This window comes from Drosophila montana, unplaced genomic scaffold (genome assembly GCF_035044405.1).
Source record: "Drosophila montana isolate Dmon_TW-CO22-7 unplaced genomic scaffold, ASM3504440v1 contig_1783_1, whole genome shotgun sequence".
NCBI classification, from domain to species: Eukaryota; Metazoa; Arthropoda; class Insecta; order Diptera; family Drosophilidae; genus Drosophila; species Drosophila montana.
In genome coordinates this window covers 79,037-101,680 of record NW_026996710.1, presented here as the reverse complement: position 1 = coordinate 101,680, position 22,644 = coordinate 79,037, and the positions used below count along the sequence as shown (strand labels likewise).

The following is a 22,644-nucleotide window of genomic DNA, read 5'->3' as shown; positions in this document are numbered from 1 at the left end:
ATGGTCAGCACAAGGGAAAACGCTATGAAAGCCGCTACAATTCAGATCAAATGTAATATGCAGACGTAACAGTTAAAGCGATTTACCTCCCCCATGGTTCGCACTTAAGGAAAGTGACTTTTAAACTTTTTCCAAAAACTGGGAACGAAGTTTATTGTAAGTGGCAAATTGTTGTTTGATTTGCAAAATGAATCTCTTGCTGCATACCTTAGAAATCTAGACCCCCATTCTTGTGACTACGAACAATCTATGGACTAAATATTTTAAACGACCTGCTAAGATAAACACAATTGTAATAATATTGCTTGTTCGATATTAAACAAGTATAGTTTATCACTAGGTGTCGCTGGTAGTCGATGAACTTTTTAAGTAATTATTAGGAACACACCCATCAATGCAAGTCACCAAATATATCGAGTGGGCAGTTGAGCGTCAACCATCCCAAAGACAAGATAATTAATACATATAAACTACGCGATATCATTCAACTTAAATAATATTAGTCTTTTACAATAATTCAACAATTAATACATGGTGACAGAAGTAAAAATTTAAAATACGATAAGGAAAACGATTTGTTTTCGGTACCGAATAAAGGAAACAACGGTGACTTCACGTTGTGAAATAGTGTGAAATAGCGTGCCAATTGTGGTGAAATACCTAACAAAAATTGGAAAATCACCGGGCTTTAGGAGCATCATAGTCTGAAAAGTTGATATGATCATCAGGTCATCATCGGGAAAACATTAATCATAAATATTTTGGAGTATTTATTTTGGAAATCAGCCATTTAATCATCCATTTAACTATGTCGAATGATCGGTTACCAAAAGAATTGGATTGCACCATGGAGAAATTAATTTTTGATGTACATGCAAGCAACAGACAAAGACAAAGGTATGAATCGAAGAAAATTGCAACTTTTGTATGGTTACTTGGATGATAGGCTCGTGAAATCTACTACACATTGTTTCCGAATGATGGAACAGTAAACGGAATACTTGGACAAGAAAATGTTGTGGTACCGGCTGGGGATGAAAATGCTGAACCAAATAAAAACACTGCTATCGCAGTAGCCAATCGAAGAACATAAGATGATGTTTTGAAAGCATTCGATGAATATTGCATGCCACGAAAGAATATAACGATGGAATCGTTTAAATTCAAAAATATTGTGAAGAAGGAGAAGCAACCATTTATTGAATTTGAAACAGAACGACGAAAGCAGATTGAAATTTGTGAATACAACTGGAATGGAGCATTCTATAATGAGCGAATGTTAACAGATCGTATCATCATTGGTGTTTTTGATAAAAAATTGCAATTGAAATTGTTGGATGGCAAGGATGAGCCATTGCAAAAGGTCATTGAAATGTGCGAAACATATGAAGCGGCTAAGGAAAAAAAGGTGTTGATGAACACCAATAGTCAACCGAGTGTCGACAGTGAGGTGGATCATCAGCTAAGTGAGACAATTAATGCAGTAATAAAACGTTGTTTCAATTGTGGTAATGATAACTCGGAAAATCATTTGGAAACATGCAAAGCCAAGAATATCAATTGCCGGTCATGTGGGCGCAAGGGCCATTTCCAGCGGTTTTGCAAATCAAAAGGAAAGCAAACGGACAACAGCAAGCACTCAACTAGGAGGGCACAGGTAATTCTGTACAAATCGTTGATGGAAGTGTGAATAGAGTTATAAAAGTAGATCATATTTTTAGAATAGCGATGGTACCAGGAATATCAGATAGCGAATCAAGTGGTTAGGTTTAAGCTTGATACTGGATCTGATACTGACTGCATTCCGGCCAAAATAGTTAAAAGTTTGAAAACAAAATCAAAAATTATTCTCTTTATGATTATAACGGGAATAAAGTTGATCAAATGTCAAAAATGGAACAGTCTTCTCACTTTCTTGTTGTCGATGACATATGTGAACCAAACCGGGTCTTAAGTCACGTGGGGTCTGTCGCTTGTTTGTCATAAACATAGGGAAAATTTGTGCAAAGCAATCGTGATGTTTTTGAAGGCTTGGGTAAATTTCCGGGAACGTTCGCGAATTATTTAAAAAAAAAATTCAAAGCCAGTTAAGCGAGTGGACTTGGGCTCTGTCGCTTGCTTGTCACAAACAAAGGGGCAATTTGTGAAAAGCAATCGTGATGTTTTTGAAGGTTTGGGTAAATTTCAGGGAACGATCGCGAATTATTTAAAATAAAATTCACTATAAGAAACGGATACAAAACTCTTTATTGGAGAGACTGAAAGCTCATTGGGGAAAATGGTTCACCTGTTGATTACCCAACTGACTGGGTTAATAATTTGCACCTTCTCTAGAAGGTTGGAGAGCATGGACTATACCCATGACTCAGGATACTCGCTCTGGCGAGCAACTGAAAACCTCAAGCGCCAACCCTGGAGAACCGTTCCCCTTCTTCGCCACAATGGTAAATACTGCCTTACAGACGAAGAGCAAGATGATACCTTCGCCAGCCACCTGGAGGAACGGCTTACACCTTTCAATCTGGCCTCCCCACAAGCGCTCGATGAAACTACCCGAGCGTTGGAAACACCGCTACAGATGTCAACACCTATCGGCCCCATCCGCGTGGAGGAGGTGATCAACGTAGTCAAAGTCCTTCCCTGGGCTAAAGCACCGGGCCATGATGGAATATGTCACACCACTCTGAAGGACCTACCAATGCGCGCGCTCCTTTTTATAACGTTGATCTTCAACGCCATATTATGGACGCAACACTTCCCTGCCCAGTGGAAGTTAGCGAGGATCCATATGATCCATAAGTCGGGCAAGCCGGAATATGACCCTGAGTCATATCGGCCGATCAGTCTCCTGCCTTCCTTGTCGAAGGTCTGGGAAAGACTGATTGTCGCCCGACTTTCAAGGCTTATGGATCACATGGCCATCCTTCCTGATCTCCCATTTGGATTTAGGGGAGGGCATGGCGCTGTTGAACAGGTTCACAGAGTGATTAACCATATACTTAGGGCTTACGACGACAAAGACTACTGCGATGGAGTCTTTGTAGACGTTAAGCAGGCCTTCGACCGAGTCTGGATTGATGGATTGTTCCAGAAAATCAAGATGAGTCTTCCCGCCCCCTTCTTTCTACTCCTGCGCTCTTATCTAATGGAGCGAAAGTTCGAAGTCAAAGTTAAAGTCAAAGTCAAAGGCGGGTGTCCCTCAAGGCAGCGTACTGGGCCCCTTTCTCTACAACTTGTACACGGCAGACATCCCCACTCCGGATGAACTACACGAGTTTGCCACTCCAGGCAAATACTTGATGGCCACATTTGCCGATGACGTGGCAATATTTTACTCCGCCCACTGCGAGTACGAAGCCACTGACGGTGCCCAGGAATACATCCGCTTGCTTGAAAGCTGGACACGCAGGTGGAACATCAAGCTCAATGCCTCGAAGCGCCAGGCGGTCAACTACACACTGAGGCGTGGCAAGGCTCCAGCAGTCTGGATAGATGGTAGCCCCCTTCACCCTGGCAGAAGCGCCAAGTATCTTGGAATTGTACTGGATAAGAGGCTTAGTTTTCGTGCGCACATTGACGGCCCTCTTAAGCAGCGCCGCTATAAGATGGCCAAGGACAACTGGCTACTAAACCCCAACAGCCCATTGCCACTTCGCTGCAAACGGGCAGTTTACAACGTCGTGGTGGCACCAACTTGGAGATACGGTATTCAGGTTTGGGGCATTGCATCTCGGACAAATCGAAGACGGATTCAGACACTCCAAAACTTGGCCTTGCGCCGAACGACGGGTGCTGACTGGTACGTCAGAAATTCTACCTTGCACAGAGACCTCAAAATGAAGACCATAGACAGCCAAGTCAGAGCATTCGCTAACCGGTACAACGAACGCTTGCAGCGACACTGCAGCCGGGTAGCAAGAGACCTCGCTGGAAGGTGTGTAGTCAGGAGACTCAAGAGAAGATCGTTAAAGGACCTCCTCCAACCACGACATAGGAGACGCCCCAGAGTCCCCCGACTACCTACGTGACGAGCAGCCTTATTCAAAAAAGCCGCCTTTGACGTTTGTCCACGATAAAGCCTGACGACTCAACCAGGCTTGGCGTAATATCACCTAAGCCAACTGTGTTGTAATAAAAATGTATGCTATTTTTGATTCAATATAATAAACAAACAAAAAAAAAAATAAAAAGAATTTGCAAATAGTCGAAAAACCTAACTCAGATGAACTTCGAATTTGTTTAGATCCAAAACCACTCAATGAATGTATTAAACGAGAACATTTTTTGATCCCGACGATTGATGATCTAACGTCGGGTTTATTGACTCAGGCTCATATTACGCAGCGCGCACCGCTAGTACTCTAGCTGGCCGTTTAGCTGACGGCGCATATCCCACGCTTTGCTTATGTACCAAGAGTATCATATATGTACTCACCAATGCATGCACATACTACACACTCTCTCTATTTTAATTATGCTCTGCTGCGACAGAGCGATACATATAATAATATCTATATCTTAGGTTTCGAAGCGAACAGAGTTCCGAATAAAGAACATGCTAAAGACTACTGCAAAAAAGCACTGACGTGCTTGTTTTGTTTCATTACATGGCGACCGTGACAAGGCAACCCAATTCACAAAATATTTGATTAAAAAAAAAAGTCCACAATACCATCAACAACAATAACAAAATTAGCAACAGCAAATAAAACAAACAACAATCCAAAAGGAGCCGTCGTCTGGCAACGACGCAATCCGGAAACAAAAGAGCACTTGGTATGAATTAAAAATTCACACTCAACATACACCTACCAAGCGCAGCCACAAAACGCGGCAACGATAATATCAAAAGGAGCTGCGGCTACAACAGCAGAAACAACAACAGCAACAACGTCACATGGCAAATAAAAAATCAAAAACACCGACGTTCGCAGAAGGAACACCAATAACGCAAACGGATGCACCAATAATTAAGGAAGTGCTGGAGGCACTGCGAGACGGGCTCAGGCCAATAACAATAGAGGAGAAAAAAAGAAGGACTGCTGCGAGGTTTTTTTTTTTTACATTTTATTTATTTACACTCTGTCTTAAGACAATAAGTAAATTTAGTTAGCTATTATTAAAATTAACAGGAATAGAAAGTTTCCAGCGAAACCTAATATAATATTTTACATATTTTGTATGTTAGGTTTAAGTTGTACCTATTTAATTTATCTATCTGGGAGATCCAGAATATGCACACCTTTAAGTCTTCTTATTGCTAGACTATTATCTGTTAGATTTAAGGCTAGGTTATTTTGGTGATTGTGAAGTCTACCAATGTATTTTGTACTGATCTTATTTATTTCTTCTTTTACATAAGGAATTTTTAAATCTTTGTGTATTAGAGATGTAGAAAGGGGCATTTACTATGGATCGCAATGTTTTTGACTGGTAGCGCTGAATAATTTCAATATTTGAATTGCTAGCAGTACCCCACAGTTGTAAAGCATATGTCCACACAGGCTTTAGTATGGCTTTATAGAGGCGAACTTTGTTTTCTAGGCTAGTTTCAGATTTTCGGCCTAACAGCCAGGACATTCGTTATGTCTTTAATTTAAGTTGCTGCCGTTTTGCCTTAATATGGTTTTTCCATGTAATTGCTGAGACGTTAAATAAAACTTCTGGGCAATCTCCCTTTTTAATGCAAATGTTATCTAAACGGATTTTAGGGCGTTTACTTTTATTTTCCAACGGAGAAACCAGGCTTCAATAAGGTTCAGTTCTGACTGCAGATGTTGGGAAGCTTCCTCTTTTGATGAGCTAGTTGCTATAATGGCTGTGTCATCCGCGTATGTTACAACAGTTGTGCAATTAGAAACTGGCATATCAGCCGTGAACAGGGTATACAATACAGGTCCTAAGACGCTTCCTTGCGGAACACCTGCATTTATAGGATACAGTGGCGACGATTCACTTTTTTGCTGCACGTATCGCTTACCCAAACACGACTTCAATAATAAATAGTAGTACCTGCACCAAGGTAGCCAATTCTTTATTTTATATAGGATACCGTTGTGCCAAACGCGATCAAACGCTTGTTGAACGTCAAGAAATGCTGCAGTTCAATATTTTTTGTTTTCAAAAGCTGTTATGAGTTCGTCCAAGGTTGGCAACATTCTCTTTAAAAGTATTTTTCAGATACTTAAGAAAATGTTGACTGAAGTCTTATAGGACGGTACGACGAGAGCTCATTTTCAGGTTTGTTTGGCTTTAGAATCATTATTATCTGAGCACATTTCCATTGACTTGGGAAGTGTTCCAGTCTGAGTATTGCATTAAATAAAAAAGTTAGGAAACGAATGCATTTTGGAGGAAGATTTTTTATGGTTAAGCCATCGATTTTGTCAGAGCCTGGTGCTTTTTTATTGTTTATGTGTTTTATCTCTGTTACAACTTCCTCGAAGCTAATGTGACGAATTGGTAAGCTCATTTGACTGGGTGAGTCAAGAAAACTTTATACTTCCCTTTCTGTTAGAGTGTCAGCAATATCATTTGTCTGAAATACCGTGTGCAAATGCTGTCCAAATGCATCAGCTTGCTCTTCATGAGTCCTACACCATTCGCCATTACTCTTACGAACTATTGTGTTTCTCTTAGCAGGTCGTTTGAGATATTTAGTCGCTCTCCATAGATTGTGCTCGTAGTTGCAAGAATGGGGGTCTAGATTTCTAAAGTATGCAGCAAGAGATTCATTTTTCAAATCAGACAACAATTTCTTGAGATCAGATGCGGCTTTATTATACAATCTTTTGTCAGCAGGGTATCGGCTTTCTTGCCATCGTTTCCGTAAATTTCGTTTATTTTGTATTTGTCGCCGGATATCAGCTGAAAGACACGGCTAGCTAGATTGTTGTTGCCTAACTGCATGCGACGTATACATATAGCTCGCTTTGTGAATGGCATTTGTAGGAAGCTCTACAGCGAAGTCCATATCATCTCCTGTTTTTAACGAAATATCCAAATTATTAGTTGTTTCTAGATAGCTTTTAAAAGCACTTATGTCTGTTGTTGTAGAGATTATTTTGTATGGCTTCCCTAGCAAACTTGCTATAGTACTGTACGTCACTATTATTGGAGAATGGTCGGAACTTAGATCAAAGCTTTCTGCTATATGCATAAGTGATTGTGGGATTCCCGAGTATACTACGAAGTTAATCAGGTCAAGTATTTTCCGGCTGTCAGTAGGCCAATATGTAGGCTTGCCAGTTTTGTACATTTGCTGTACATTTGTACAGCTTGTTTCCCTTTGGATTCGTCAGTCTGGAGCCCCACCATGGGTGTTTGGCGTTGAAGTCGCCACCAACAATAAACTTCGTTCCAAAATTTTGGAAAACGTTGCAAAAGTCAGTTTCTTTAAGTGCGAACCTTGGGGGGAGGTAAATCGCTGTGACTGTTACATCTCCATGTATACATTTAATCTCAATTGTGGCTTGTATAGCGTTTTCCCTTTAAACTTTAAACCGTTTTTAATGAGAGTAGCAGCGCCTCTGTGAGCTCTACCGGCCGGATGGTCAGCTCTGACTATTTCATATCCAATCATTCTAAAGAATGATCTGTTAGTAAAATAAGTTTCAGATATTAACATGACGTGAATCTCATTGGTTTTTAAAAATAAAAATATTTCATTTCCATGGTTAGAAAGCCCATAGGCATTCCATATTCCGATATTTAGATTTACTTGCATAACTTGTTTACTAGTAACATGATCATATTAAGTAAATTATTAGTGAGCTCAAATTGTTTTTCTAGAAGTTGCTCTATTCTGTCAAGAGAGTTATTTGTATTATTTCCTGCAGAAACTTGGGCATAGGTTTGATTATTTTTGGATTGTTGGGTTGAGGCTGATTTATTGGGCGGGGCAAAGCTTTGTGATGTTCCGTAGACGTTTTTATTCTCGCGGGTATTGTTTCTAAGGCTTTTCCGATCAGTTACCGACTTTTTCGACAGAAGTTCCTGATAAATTCTACACCCTTTGTAGCTAGTGGCATGATCTTCAAGGCAGTTGGCACATTTTGCTGGTAATTCTTTGTCTTTCGAGCAAGTATTACTTGGATGTCTAAGAGAGCATTTTACACACCTGAAAAGTTTGGAGAAATAAGATTTTGCACTATATCATTGGTTTTACAAGGTGGCTTTATATTGACAACAGCGTTACCAATGTGTTTAAGATTATATAATAATGGCTTTTTGGTTACGCGGCTTTTAATGTTGCTTATGTGTCTGACAACATGACCTTTCGATTCTACTTCAGTTTTTATTAGTTCAGTATCCGTGGAGAAGTGCAGGTTCTTAATGACAACTCTAAATGCTCTTTCCTGCTTAAGCTGTTATGTATGAAACTTAACACAGTCATCACTAAGATTTTTGACTAATTTTCTAAATACTTCAATAGACTTAACCATAACACGTACGTGTCCATCGCGTTGACTTTTATAGTAGAAGTCTTCTTTATTAATTTTAGTATTCAGGTAGATTAGCATAGCACTTATCTTATTAACATCGGACAAAAATATTGGTGGCAGCTTGTGAGCCTTATTGATATCGTCTTCAATTATCATTTCCAGTGTTTCCTTTCCATCATCTTCGTTCCCATTCGTATCCAGTATGTTGCTTAAAATAGGAAATCGGTTAGAGCTGGTGCTCGGTGTAGTGTCCAGAGCAGTTAGTTTTCTTGCCACTGGAAGTGAAAATTGGTTTGCTCGCTTATTTGGATTTGATTTTTCTGCCAGGGCCAGACCGTTAGGTCTTCGTTGTTGTCACTCATGGTGACAACAACAGAGCGTCAACAGTTTATTGATGCTTATCAGCAGTCAATGGTTTGTTGTTGCGTCTCAGCGAGAGAGCAATGTGCTTATACGAATATAACAAAGCAGAATAGATAAATCAAGCGAAGCTTCTGCGCAAAATTATGCACGTCTAAACTCAACGAGTGATCTGTATCAACTGAGCTGCGAGGTAGCGTCAGCTTGGCGTCGCCGGTGCTGGCACGCTGACGCATAGGAAACAACAAGGAGGCGAGAAAGCCTAACTTATAAACTGGAGTCATTTTGTCATCGCGCTGTTGAAGGCAAGGGTCGAGGACAACGCCCGCCAACAGCGACTACAGGAGGAACTCAAGCAGATCAACACCCTGTTGCAAAACAGGTAGAAGCGGACTAACAAACGTTAGTTTCAAGCCTCGCCTAATTATTTAAGTACCTATCTTGCGCTTGCGCTAAGTACGAACACTAATAATGTCTCAGTTAAATAACTAACAAAACCTTTTAAAGTGTAAACTTATTTAAAGTAATATATTGTAAGCGCCAAGTTTACAATGTAAACTAAAAAGTGTTACCCTGTTGATTTTATAAATTCATTCATTCATAACACAAATAAGGAGAAGAAAGATAAAGTTTTGGTCTAAATATTACAAGTTAATTATTCAAAATTTTAAATTTCAAGTTAATTTTTCAAATTTTTATATTTCAAGCCTTCAAAACAGAGGTATTATTCACACTCCATATTCATCTCCCTTGGTCTACCATGGGATTTATAGACACAAAGACGGTGGATTCCACCGCCAACGTCATTAATAAAGTTGAGGTGGAAACACCGGACTTAAAAATAATAACAGTTCTCCTTGAAATTATCGTAGAGCTAATGTGCATTAGCATTTTCTTCAAATTGTACAAAGTGCACAATAGGTGCTTAAAGAAAAAATATATGAGTCGTGCAGACGACTTAGATAAAATATAAAATAAAAACAAAACGATAATTTCCTTTTTTTACTTTTGATCTCACCTAAATAAACTCAATGGCTACGAACAAAGCGATAGCAGAAGTTTATTTACGAGACCCAAATTTTAAGGAAAGAGTTCAGCAATTAGTAACTGCAACTCCAATAAGTATATACGAACTTATGTATTTATATATGAATACTTTCAATCTCGACCACTCACCTATAATACATAATAATGGTAAAAACGCAAAAAGGAATAGTATTAAGTACTATTCCTGGTATCACTAACCAAAGAACATATAGACTGGACAAACAGTACAGTTGGTGGTGACAAGCGTTTTAAGTGCGACTGGTCCAAAGTCGCCTTCGTTTTTGTTCGGGTTCGAGACATGCCCGCATGCTCTCACAGCAAGAGAGTAAGAATTCATATGACCTGTATCGTAGAACGGCATCGCTGTTTTTTTATTCGCTTACTCTACAGGAAACTGCTTAGGCTTACTCTCATCCAAAAGATTTGTGCGATAGAACGGCATCGCTGTTTTTTATCTCGCTCCCACTACAGGAAACTGCTTTGGCTTACTCTCAGTGCTCTTTCAATTTGTCTATGTACCGTTTAAATGTTTGTGTGTGTATGTATCCGCACAAGCAAAAATGCCCACAAATTAAATTTTTCTCTAAAGTCGGTGGCATCTAGCCATACACATACACACACAAATGCTATATGCTATTTGGTTAGTGGTTGTGCTTAGCTATTCAGTTGCACGCGAACAATATTTGCTGTTCAGTTATTTTCATGTTTACAGTTTCAAAAAATATGTTATACTTCTTACTTACGACACAACTCTAGAGGCGATATTTAAAAAATAAAAGATGCTTGATATATATACACTATTCTAGGAGATGCATGTGAAGTTTGGTGACTCTAGCTCTAAAATCCTAAGGGATTTGTCAAAAAAATACAATTTCGATATCGATTTGTGTCGACTACTTGGAAATTTATCGACTATCGGAAACAAACTCGTACTGAGAGCGCACTAGGAGGATCTATGTTAAAAAATTTCAAATCTCTAGCGTTTCAGAGATCCTTGCGTTCATACATATGGACAGATAGAGGGACATGGCTAGATCGACTCGGCTTTTGATGCTGATCAAGAATAAATATACTTTATGGGGTCGGAGATTGTTACTTCCGCCTGTTACATACATTTGCGCAAATACATTATACCTTTTACCCATTTTCAATGGGAACAGGGTATAACAAGTAAGAGGTTCTAGACTGGGGTTCCCGACTAACAGGTACCCTGAACCCTCTTATTCCAACACCAAATGCAGCTCGCGCTACGCGCGCATTTGCTTTAGTAGTAATAAAAATAAATTTAAAAAAAAAGTTCCCTTGACAGGGTTCGAACTCGCAACTGACCGCATTACTTGCAGTCGCAAATTGCAAGAATTTCTGTATACATGTACACACACACATTCATGCGCGTCTTCTTTTAATTCTATCAACAGCATTGCAATTGCGATTGTATTGTTTTCTTCGTAAGCCTCTTACTTGTTCTTAGTTTGCATTTAGTTTTGCCGATGTAAACTCTATTACAATTATTGTTTTCAAGTCGGTCGCCGTGGAATCACCGGCCTTCCTAGTAGTCGCAAGCATAATAGTGGAAGCACATTACTGTTAAATTGATAATAGAACCAAGACTATTAACGAAATTTGTAAATGACAATTTTCACAAGCTCAATTTAATTTTCGATTGAATTATAACAAGTAGGAGGCTCTATTCGTGAGCTCCCGACTAGGGGATACCCTGAACCCTGTTATTTAGACACCAAATGTGCTCCACTTCTTATGTTGATATTTGCATAGATATTTCAAGTTCATCATATAAAGCACCAAAAGTTTGACTCAACGTTGCTCTGCCTATTTTGGACCCGTGATGTGAAGCTTAAACTACAAAAAAAACATTCGTTCATACAACCTTTGAAGATGTGTGGATTTTGCGAAAAGTTTGAAACCCATATAAGATCTTTAACACTGAGTTTGCCGATCGAATGGTAAACAAAAAACTTTCATTCAACCGTTTTCCACCAATTTATAGTTTAAAGTTGCTTAAGTTGGAAATTGAAATTAAGTTTTTAACTGATCGGCGGAAAATTTGATTAAGTAAAATAAAGATCCTCGGGATTGAGTTTAAATCTGAAACGTTACCCACCAAATCTTATACCCCCAATTCAACTAAACAGTGATAAGTATTGCGAAAAGAGTAACTGATTCGACTGACTGTTCCCATAAGAGCTTTCTCATATTAAAGGAGCATAGTATAACTAGTCAATGTTGAATTCAAATGTTTTGAGAAACAAATACATATTTAACACCATAACTTAATATTTGACTGATAGCTCCTATGTGATATTCTTATCTGTCCTGCAACAAAAAAACGGAGCTATTCAAAGTTTCGCGAAACCTTTAAAACTGAGTATCTTGTCAGTAGCTTTTATCCGAATCATTATCAATTCTGAAAGTACGTTAACTAATTCACTACTCACCCACAATATTCAAATAGACGGAATGACCAATTGGTGGTGTCGTGGAGATCTGACATTCGTATATGCCTGAATCCTTGCGCTGGGCATAACGTATACGAAGGGTCCAGTCCTCGGCATGTGGCGAGTGCATTGCTTCAAATCGCTGGTCTGATGTATACGTATAACGACCAACGGTTAGGAGATGTATATCCCGATGCCGGACCCAGGATACCTGTAAAAGCAAAGATAAAAATAAAGGTGATATTAATAATTTGATCAATATGCTGGTTTGATTTACTCTTCACATAAATGTAGTGTAGCTTTAGCTTTAAGGAAGTTGAAGGAACATACTAGGACACGTGTCCTTCCTAAAAGCGTACATGACGTAGGCATATTTCTCAAGATTTATTGAGCTACACCACCGCCATGAACAATTTTCGAATCGCTTTAAGTACTCCTGAGGGTCGTCCGTTGCTGATAACATGTCATATCTCTGATGAAGAGGTTATATTGTTTCGGTTCTTATAAGCTTCCTTGAAGTACTTCTGCTCCAATCATCTTCTTTGTGGATGCAAGGCCTTTTTAGATCACATCAAATGTCCTATTAGAAAGAAATGTTTTTATCATAATGTTCGTCCTTTGGGACAAAGTTGTAGACTCGGTGCAGCTGATGAGAGGTGCCATGACTGAGCATGAAGGCAAACTGCAATTCAGAATATCAGGAGGCTATTCGGATTTGTGAAGCATGATTCTGTTCGCGCACTTCCAGACGATGGAGAATTAGCTGAGTCAAAGTGGCGAATTATAGATAGGCTAGAGAAACAATAAAACCTTTTGGAGAAGTAGCTTTATTGCCTATTATTTTAAATTTTATTTGTTCAGTTTATATACGCGGACAAACGACAGATATATCTTAATGAGCCAGAAAGACAACACTCCGTCAATGAAATATGATTCTACTGCGATACTACGACGAAGTAGAGAATAAGCTACCTATGCTAAAAAAAAAAACAAGACAATCATGACCTACGACAGCAGTGTATCTGCTACGTTTACGTCGGGCTACGTTTATATTGTTTCAGGAACTAGAATGTCGTTAAGCGATGATATTTTCTCCAAAGGACCGTCTAATCTTTTTTCCGCTTTAGCATTATCTCAGCAGGTTGAAGATAACTACAAGCGATGTATATTCGCAATCAACTTTTCCTGAAGTCTTGAGAAGAGGGTCAAAAAATCTGAACAAAGATAATAGAGAAGGACAAAAATAAAACAACAGACTCTTGATACCAACCAACAACCAACAAGGCAAAAATTTTCACCTTAATAAAAGGCAGAGATTCCCACCCAAGCAAGTCCAGACAATGGGCGTCGACACCTCATCTAATTTCAGACAGACCAACTCAAAACAAACAAAGTGGTCCGCCACAGAGAGAAAATCATCAACGCAAAGGTTCGCGAGTGGAAGTTAGCAAGGATCCATATGATCCATAAGTCGGGCAAGCCGGAATATGACCCTGAGTCATATCGGCCGATCAGTCTCCTGCCTTCCTTGTCGAAGGCCTGGGAAAGACTGATTGTCGCCCGACTTGCAAGGCCTATGGATCACATGGCCATCCTTCCTGATCTCCCATTTGGGTTCAGGGGAGGGCATGGCGCTGTTGAACAGGTTCACAGAGTGATAAACCATATTTTTAAGGCTTACGACGACAAAGACTTCTGCTATGGGGTCTTTGTAGACGTTAAGCAGGCCTTCGACCGACAGGCCGATCGAAGTCAAAGTTAGAGCAGCAATCTCTCCTGTTCGCAAAATGAAGGCGGGTGTCCCTCAAGGCAGCGTACTGGGCCCCTTTCTCTACAACTTGTACACGGCAGACATCCGCACTCCGGATGACCTACACGATGGCTATAATGCCATAACCCAAAATTGTGTGGTGCACCTCTTAAACCCAAATATGTCATTAATCTTATTATCACACCTTACAACGTTTAATAGAATAATCGGGCTTGACGTTTTACTCGACTTCAAAAACAAGAATCTACGAGCTCACAGCCAAAATAATTCAATTTTTAAAATAGTCAACCGTGAATTTTATGAAGGTTGAGGATGTAGTGGTATTTAAGGAGGTAATAGAAAAATTCCAACTAATGTTAACAGAACCAAATAAGGCACTCCGATACAACATTAGTACAACATAGTATTCGGAAAGAAAATGAAGAGTCCATATATTCAAAGTTATACCCCTATCCAATGGGCGTATCAGACTTTGTAAATTTAGAAACACAAGCTTTGTTAAAATACAATATCCTATAACATCACCGTTTGGTGATGAAAGAGGGAATTCCGAAAAACGTTTATTAATAGATTTCAGAAAACTCAACTTATGAGCGACAAATACCTTTAACCAATGTAGTCAAAATGTCAAAAGTAGGCAAAGCCAAATATTTTACGATCCAAAATATAAAATACAGTTCTCATCAGATCTTACTAGCGGAAATCGACAGGGAAAACGGCTTTTTCTGAAGGAAATAGGAAGTATGAATATGCAGACTACCTTTTGGATTGAAGAATGCACCCAGTAGTTTTCAGAGAGCCATTGACGATGTGCTCAATAACAAATCGGATTATGATACGTTTACGACGACAAGAAAATTATCTTTATGGAAAACATAGATAACCATGTCAGATGCATCGCATGGGTCTTAAATAAATTTTACGAAGCCAACACGAGGGTTTCCCGCGAAAATCTCTTTTTTTTTAAGATAGCGTTGAATACATAGGTTTCGTCCTTTCACGTGGAGGTATAAAAACATGCCCTAACAAAGTGGAAGCAATTCGTAATTACGAACATCCACACTGTTCAATGTCCGGTCATTCCTTGGGATGGCAAGTTACTGCAGATTTTTGAAAATGGCAAGGTAAGCGCCGGATATTAAATGTTATTACCAGCCAACTTTGACAAAAGTCAGTGTCAGGCATTCGAGAAGCTTAAGGAGGTTAATGCGTCTAAAAATGTTTTTTTTTTTAAACCAATTGTTGTATAGAATTAAAAAAGGTTAAATTTGTATGACAACGCAGTTAGCTTAGATGATGTTTTGCAAAGCCTGGTTGGGTCCTCAGGCTTTATCGTGGACAAGCGGCCTATTTGAATAAGGCTGTTACGTAACACCTCCCCACGAGGTCTTTGGCTACCCGGCTGCAGTGTCGCTGTAAGCGGTTTTAGAATGCTCCGACTTGGCTGTCTATGGTCGCAATTCTGAGGTCAATTTGACGTTCCAGTCAGTTGTTTTCGAACACAATAGGGCCCATAGGGCCGCCCAGGAATATGTAAAACAAATTCTACAAGACTATTTTTTTCCCAAAACTAACCAAACTGGTAATCGAAGTTTTTGCAAATTGTAAAGTTTGCCAAATGCTACATATCGATGTATATTCGACTAAAAAGAAATATTTCCTTACCTTTGCTATTGTCTATTAGCAATTATGCAGCTAATGATTTACCGCTACTCCAAAACAATATACTGTGACAACTAACCTTCCATAAAACCCGAAGCAATAAAATCACTCTTAAGCAATAAATATAACGTCCAAATTATTAACGCACCACCAATCCATTGTACATCAAATGGTCAGCTAGAAAGATTCCATAGCACTCTCGGCGACATTACGAAATGTCTAGCGGCTCAAAGAAAAAAATCTCAGACAAATTTGAGACGATACTCCAGGCAACAAAACTGTTCAGTCGGTCACGGACAGCGTTTGATTGATAAAATTTACTCATCTTTCCCAGAACTACACGTAGTAATTTAAGATAAAGCACATCAGCTCCAAATAAAATGGTTAAATGGAGTAAGACAATGTTGACAGTTCAAAAAGGGAGACAAAGGGCTTGTAATAGTAAACAAACGGCCTGGAAACAAATTTTTTGTTCATGGAAAAAAATGTATCAGTCTTGAATGCAACAGTCTTAATAAAAGATACGGCGATCCACATGGACAATTTAAGATGGCATATCTATCACCAACATGTTAGAAGCATTAATTTATTAGGCACCGCTTTAAAAATTGTAGCCAGGACCCCAGATTTTGATGACTTCGAGAAATCTAAACTTGCTAACTAACTAAATTTGTTCTAAGCATTTTAGTAAAAAATGTAATAACAAAACAAATACATATAGAACATCTGTTTTCACGCTTTCACGAAATATGATAATTATTTCAGAACTCGAATTCCTAATGTTATCGGATTGGAATAATAGAACCCGCGAATCAATTAATGCACATTCCATCAATGTTACAATTATTTATATAATGGAAATAGCCCAAATAAAAGTATTATTAAAATTTAGTTTTTTAAAATTTCATTCTAAAATATCCTAAGCCTAATTCAGTATGTTAAACAAGTAAGAGGCTATAGTCGGGAGCTCCCGATTATGGGATCCCCTTAACCCTCTTTTACCAACACCAAATGCAAATAAAAAATTAACAAATAAAAAAAAATAGTCCCCTGGATAGGACTCGAACGCGTAACAGGCTCCCATACCTGCAACCGCCTCTGCCCAACAGCCACACCAACAATTGATTCTTAATGAGCAAAAACGGATTAAAATAGCAGCACAGAAAACATTACATTCGCAATTGCAATGCTGTTGATAAAATTCAACAGGGACGCGTATGAATGTGTTTATGTACATGTATACAGAAATTCTTGCAATTTGCGCTAGCTAGCGCGAATATATATATATATATATATATATATATATATAACCACACATTTTCTTTAATAACTTCTGTGTTTCCTAACCGATCTTGATTAAATTTTCAACATCGGATCCTATAGAATATTTTTATATTCTCGAAATTCCAATTGCATTAAAATTGGTGGGCAATACAAATTGGTTTATTTACATGATTTATGTGGTAGCGGGGAGGTGGCGATAGCTATACAATTAAAGATACTTGATATATATATATATACTATTCTAGAAGCTACATGTCAAGTTTGGTGACTCTAGCTCTTTAAACTTACGAGATTTGCTCAAAAAACAGGATTTCGATATCGATTTTTATCGATTACTTGGGAACGGGGAAAGTTATCGAATATTGGAAACAAACTCGATCTGCGCGGGCAGGACCTACAGCTAAAATTTCAAGTCTCTAGCTCTTATAGGTTCTGAGATCCTTGCGTTCATACATACGGACGGACAGACGGACGGACGGACAGAAGGACGGACGGACAGACAGATGTGTCACGCTAGTATAACCCTTTCCAACATTTTCGCGAGGTAAGGGTGGAGATTGATTGGTCTGTACGCGTCTACGTCTGTTAGCTGCCTCTCTGGCTTAAGGATCATCGTGTCCAGTGCAGACTTTCAGATCTTTGGAAAGTGTCCTAATCATAGAATGCTGTTAAACAAAAAAACTATGAAGAGCAGCGCTGTAGTAGAAATACGATTTATATTCTTATTATACATTAAAGAAGGGGTTTCCAGCGATTCCTTGACCTTGTTTCTTTTGCGTTCGGATGTGAGGTTAATTGGCTTAAACCAGCTCTCCAGACTATTTGCGAAGGTTTCGGTTTTCTGCTGACTAGTATAGCAGCAGGCATCTGATGGATCCTTGATTGGAGTCTTCGGGGTAACTTGTTTCTCAAATCTGCTTGTCAGTTTCCAGAGTGAATAGTTTGTTGATGCACCTGCGTCATCCAGAAGTCGATCAATTTGGAACTGCTTCTACCTATTTAGGACATTTTGCAAACGGTTTGCGAGCCTTTTGTAGATTTGATGAACACGTACATCACCTTTCTAATTAATTCCCTTTTGAATCTCCTCTTTAAGCAAAGTAGAGCACTAGCTGTAGTCGACAGCTGCACATCCCTTCGTTGATTCTTAGGCGTCTGAGGCGAAGCGCAAATTGCTGCTTGCCTTATGCTTTCCATGAACACGGAGATGGCATCCCCAATTTCCTCCGGAACGCTTATCTCCATGTTAAGGTTTATTCTTCTGTCCAGCTCAGCTCTAACGTTTCAACAGAGGATCCAGTTGGGAGGAGTCGTTGCCTACAAAACTTGAATTGAGGTGTGTGGGGCATTATTGCCAGTATGGGAAAGTGATCCAAGGAGAGTTCATATCGCGATTAAACTGTGAGCCTATCCCAAGCAATCCCGTTGATTATGAAAAAGTCCAGCGCAGAATGAGTGAGCTGGGTGTTGTACGAATAAAATTGGGTATCCTGCTGCCAGGACTTTGCATGAGCACCTGGTTATGGCTTCCTGTAAGCGTTTTCTTCGAGGACACGTGCTCACGTTGCCCCACCATGGATGTTTAGCATTGAAGTCTCCACCTGCAATGTAATTGTTGCCCGAAGTAATCAATATATATTCAAAGTTCGCCTTGGTCCATGATTCCTTAGATGGTTCCAGAGCTCGTCTGCACGTTCACACTAGCAATTCTGAAAATGACGGGGAAATACGTTTTCAGTCCAGGATGCCTGTGTCTGTTGTCTGTTTACAAGCATTACAGTTACAAGCTTTATGTCAAGGAAATCCTAAATTTATCATTGCTCTTAAGTAAAGCTCGTGCGTTCCAGAATCCGATTTTTAAATGCGGATTACTCATTAGGATTTTAAAAAGGTGTGATGCTGAACCAGGTCACGACAAGCTTTGTTTGCTTCTATCGTCTCCAGTAATACTTTGAACATTTGATCCATTCTCAAATTCCCGAATTGATTTTTCTAATGAGTGGAACTTTATACTGATTCTCGATCATCTGTTTCTTCTTTTGAGCATCCCCTACGCTTCCTTTGTTGTGGCTGTCTTTTCTCCGCAGTCTTTTTATATATTACGTTACCTGACCTTGCCATGTCAGCATAAGAAAAGCCGTTTTGGACAACTGCAGCCGGGATATGTTTGTCTGGAACTCACATTGGTATGCTTGTTTTGCTTGTGTGAAAGCGTTAAACCCTTTCCTGTGTAGTAAGATAAATACATGAATTTACAGACATACATAAAGACAGACACATAGTCAAGGCCATTTAGACAACAATCTCCCGTTTGCCTTGAGTGCGCTGAACTCTACCATTCCTCTTGAATTCTAATTCTTGTAAGAAGAGCTCGACAAGTCTAATCACTCCTTGTCTCGCTTATACATGCCCAAACTTATTGTCTAATCTCCTTTAGTCTATAAGCATAAAATGAGCGCGGGGTCAGTCGCGATCGAACAGTTTCAGAAGTGGTTTAACGTAGCGAAAAAAAATGGATTTGAACATTTTCACTGTCATCCAATTGGAAAATTGGCTATCTGTCTTAGGAGCACCGACAACAGGAAGCAAGGCGGAACTGATTGCTCGTCTAAACACGTTCCCACCGAGTGTACGCGGCAGTGCCCCAGGTTAAGATGCCGACGATGTGGATATGCTGGAATCAGCTAATCTTGGGAACAGACAGGCACGACCGAGGAGCAACAGCATAGATGTCGTGCAGCAGAAAAATACGAAAAATCAGCCAGATCGGAGCCATGACGGCGCAGCAACAAGCAGTAGCCCATAATAATTTACATATATGCGAACTGATAGAAGTAATAAAGCAACTACAAGGCGAAGTAAATGCGAGCAAAATTACGTTGCAGCAAGTTCGGCAGCAAAACGTAACGGCAAACGGCAGTGTCGGAGACAACGGCGGCGCCAGCAACGAAAGTTAAAGCAGAGACAGCGATAACGGCGTTGCCAACAACGAATGTCGAGACAGAGACGGAAGCGTTAGCAGTGAAGCAGCTGCAGAAACTCTACAATCGCGTGAAAGCGAAAAAACTGCAACGAATCACGGATCAGCTGCAACAATCGCCCTCGCGAAAAAGGCAACGTTAGAATTCTATATAAAAGGTTCTGCACGCATTTGGGTCAATCAAATTAAAAACATTGCACGAATCTACAATCTGGACGACAATTACTTGCGCATGCTGTTTACTACGAAGCTGATAGGAAAAGCGCAACACTGGTTACATGCCAATAGGAATATTAAGCAAGCAGCTGATCGTGGCTTTCAAAGAAAAAATTTCAAAATCAGACATGCGACGCAAATTCGAGCAACGCAATTGGCAAACACAAGAAAAATTTGCTGTTAATTTTGATGAAAAGATGATGCTAGCCCAGACCATCAATATGGACGAAGGCGAACTTTTAGAACAAATCATTGAGGGAGTTCCGGCGGAGACGTTGCGCGACCAAGCCCGGATACAGTGTTTCGCTAATCCTGAGCAGATGCGTCAGGCGTTTGCCAACATAGTTCCAAGGCAAAAGCGGGTAAGCAAACCCAGGATGACATCAACAACGGGGTTGGTCAACAATCACCTACGTTGCAGAAACTGCAACTCCCGAGGTCATTTTATGAAGGATTGTCGCAAAGCAAAGACAGTCCCTGGATCTTGTTACGCATGCGGCTCAATGAGCAATTTTGTAGCTCAATGTGTAATTAAAAAGAGCGCAAGCGAGAGCGACAACAAGTACGTAAGGAGTTTAAAAATATACTTCAGTGCAGTCCCATTAGATTCAGATGTCAACATATATTTTGGACTAAATAAAAGCCAACTTAATGTAATTGGAAAAACGTCGTGCTATGTTTTCAAAGAATCAACAAAAATTTATTTTGCATTAATTGTTGTTGCCGATGAGTCCATGAGTCATAATGTAGTACTGGGCAGGGATTTCAAGAGTGCATGTGGTCTGAGCATAAATCTAGACACCCTAAGCCTGGTTGAGGCGAAGGAAACAGAAGAGATAAATAAGGAAATACAGGAAGGTTGCAATAAACAGCAACTGTTAAGCAATCAGACTGTTAGTAAGCAACTGTTAAGAGACCAGACTATTAGTGAGAAACTGTTGAGAGGCCAGACTGTTAGTGGGAAACTGTTAAGAGCACAGACTGTTAGGTTACAGCGGTTAGGCAATCCGACTGCTATTGAGCAACTGTTAAGCGATCAAACTGTTAGCGAGCAATTAGTTAGGGATGCACCTGTTAGTGAGCGACTGTTAAGCGATCAGAAGATTATTAAGCAAACAATGCACAGCGAAACAGTTAATACAAATAAGTCATCGAATAATGCGACAGACGAATATTTTAAGAGAATATTTAAATGACAACTATAGAAGAAAAGCTAAGAGCGAGCATGTTTTAAATGAAGTTATGAAAGAGAAGTTTGACAAAGATATGTTTTGCATAAATATAGTGGATGATTAATTTCCTGATTACAACGGTGGGCAAAATTATAGCTATGATATGAAATGTCGATTCATAAAAATGTTCGAGAAAACGTATGTGAACGCAAAGAAGCCAAATAATCCAATCGTTAAATGTGAAATAAAAATATCGTTAGAAAACTTTAAGCCTTTTAGTTGCTCACCAAGACGGCTCTCATACACGGTAAAAGACAAGCTCCAAAAAATGGTAGACCTAGTAGCCGGAACCATACGTCCGAGCGATTCAGAGTATGCCTCACACATATTATTAGTAAACAAGTAAGAGGTTCTAGTCGGGAGCTCCCAAGTAGGGGATACCCTGAACCTTCTTATTCTTATATACACCAAATGCAGATCGCGATACGCGCGCATTTGCTCGCAACTGACCGTATTAATTGCTGCCGCTCAACGCAACAACCACACCAGCCAAAAAAAAAAAAAAAGTCCCCTCGGCAGGGTTCGAACTCGTACCTGGGTAGGGTTCGCCTCTACTCAATAACCACACCAATAATTAAGTCTTGATGAGACAAAAGCGAATTAAAGTAGCAGCACAGAAAACAGTACAATCGCAATTGCAATGATGTGATGGAATTCAGAGAAGACGCCCATGAATGTGTGTGTGTACATGCACACAGAAATTCTTGGAATTTGCGCTTGCTGCTGCACGTGTTTGCTGGCCAAAACACATTTTCTTTCATGTTTTTTAACCGATCTTGATGAAAATTTCAGTAGTATATCTTATTGTACTATAAAATATTCGTATATTCTCAAAATGACATTTGCATTTAAATTGTGGCTTAATTGAATAGGCAATACAAGTTGGCTTACTTACATGATTTATAGCTTTGTGGTGGTAGCGGGAAAGTGGCGATAGCTATAAAATGAAAGATACTTGACATATATATACTATTCTAGAATCTACATGTCAAGTTTGGTGACTCTAGCTCTTATTATTTACCAAAATTGCTCAAAGAACAGGTTTTCGATATCGATTTTGATCGATTACTTGGAAACGGGGCAAGTTATCGAATATCGGAAACAAACTCGATCTGCGCGGGTACCAGGAGGACCTTCAGCTTCAAGTCTATAGCTCTTATAGGTTCTGAGATCCTTGCGTTCATACATACGG

At 39.5% G+C, this 22,644-nt stretch overlaps 1 protein-coding gene across 1 annotated transcript in view; it reads right to left on the bottom strand.

Annotated features, from left to right (window-relative positions):
* dpr8 (defective proboscis extension response 8) overlaps positions 1-22,644 on the bottom strand; it is a 267,234-nt gene that overhangs the window by 180,188 nt on the left and 64,402 nt on the right. The window contains exon 2 of the mRNA XM_064700530.1: positions 12,308-12,518. Coding sequence (XP_064556600.1) covers positions 12,308-12,437 — 130 coding nt within the window. The 5' untranslated portion in view covers positions 12,438-12,518. The remainder of the gene's footprint in view (positions 1-12,307; positions 12,519-22,644) is intronic.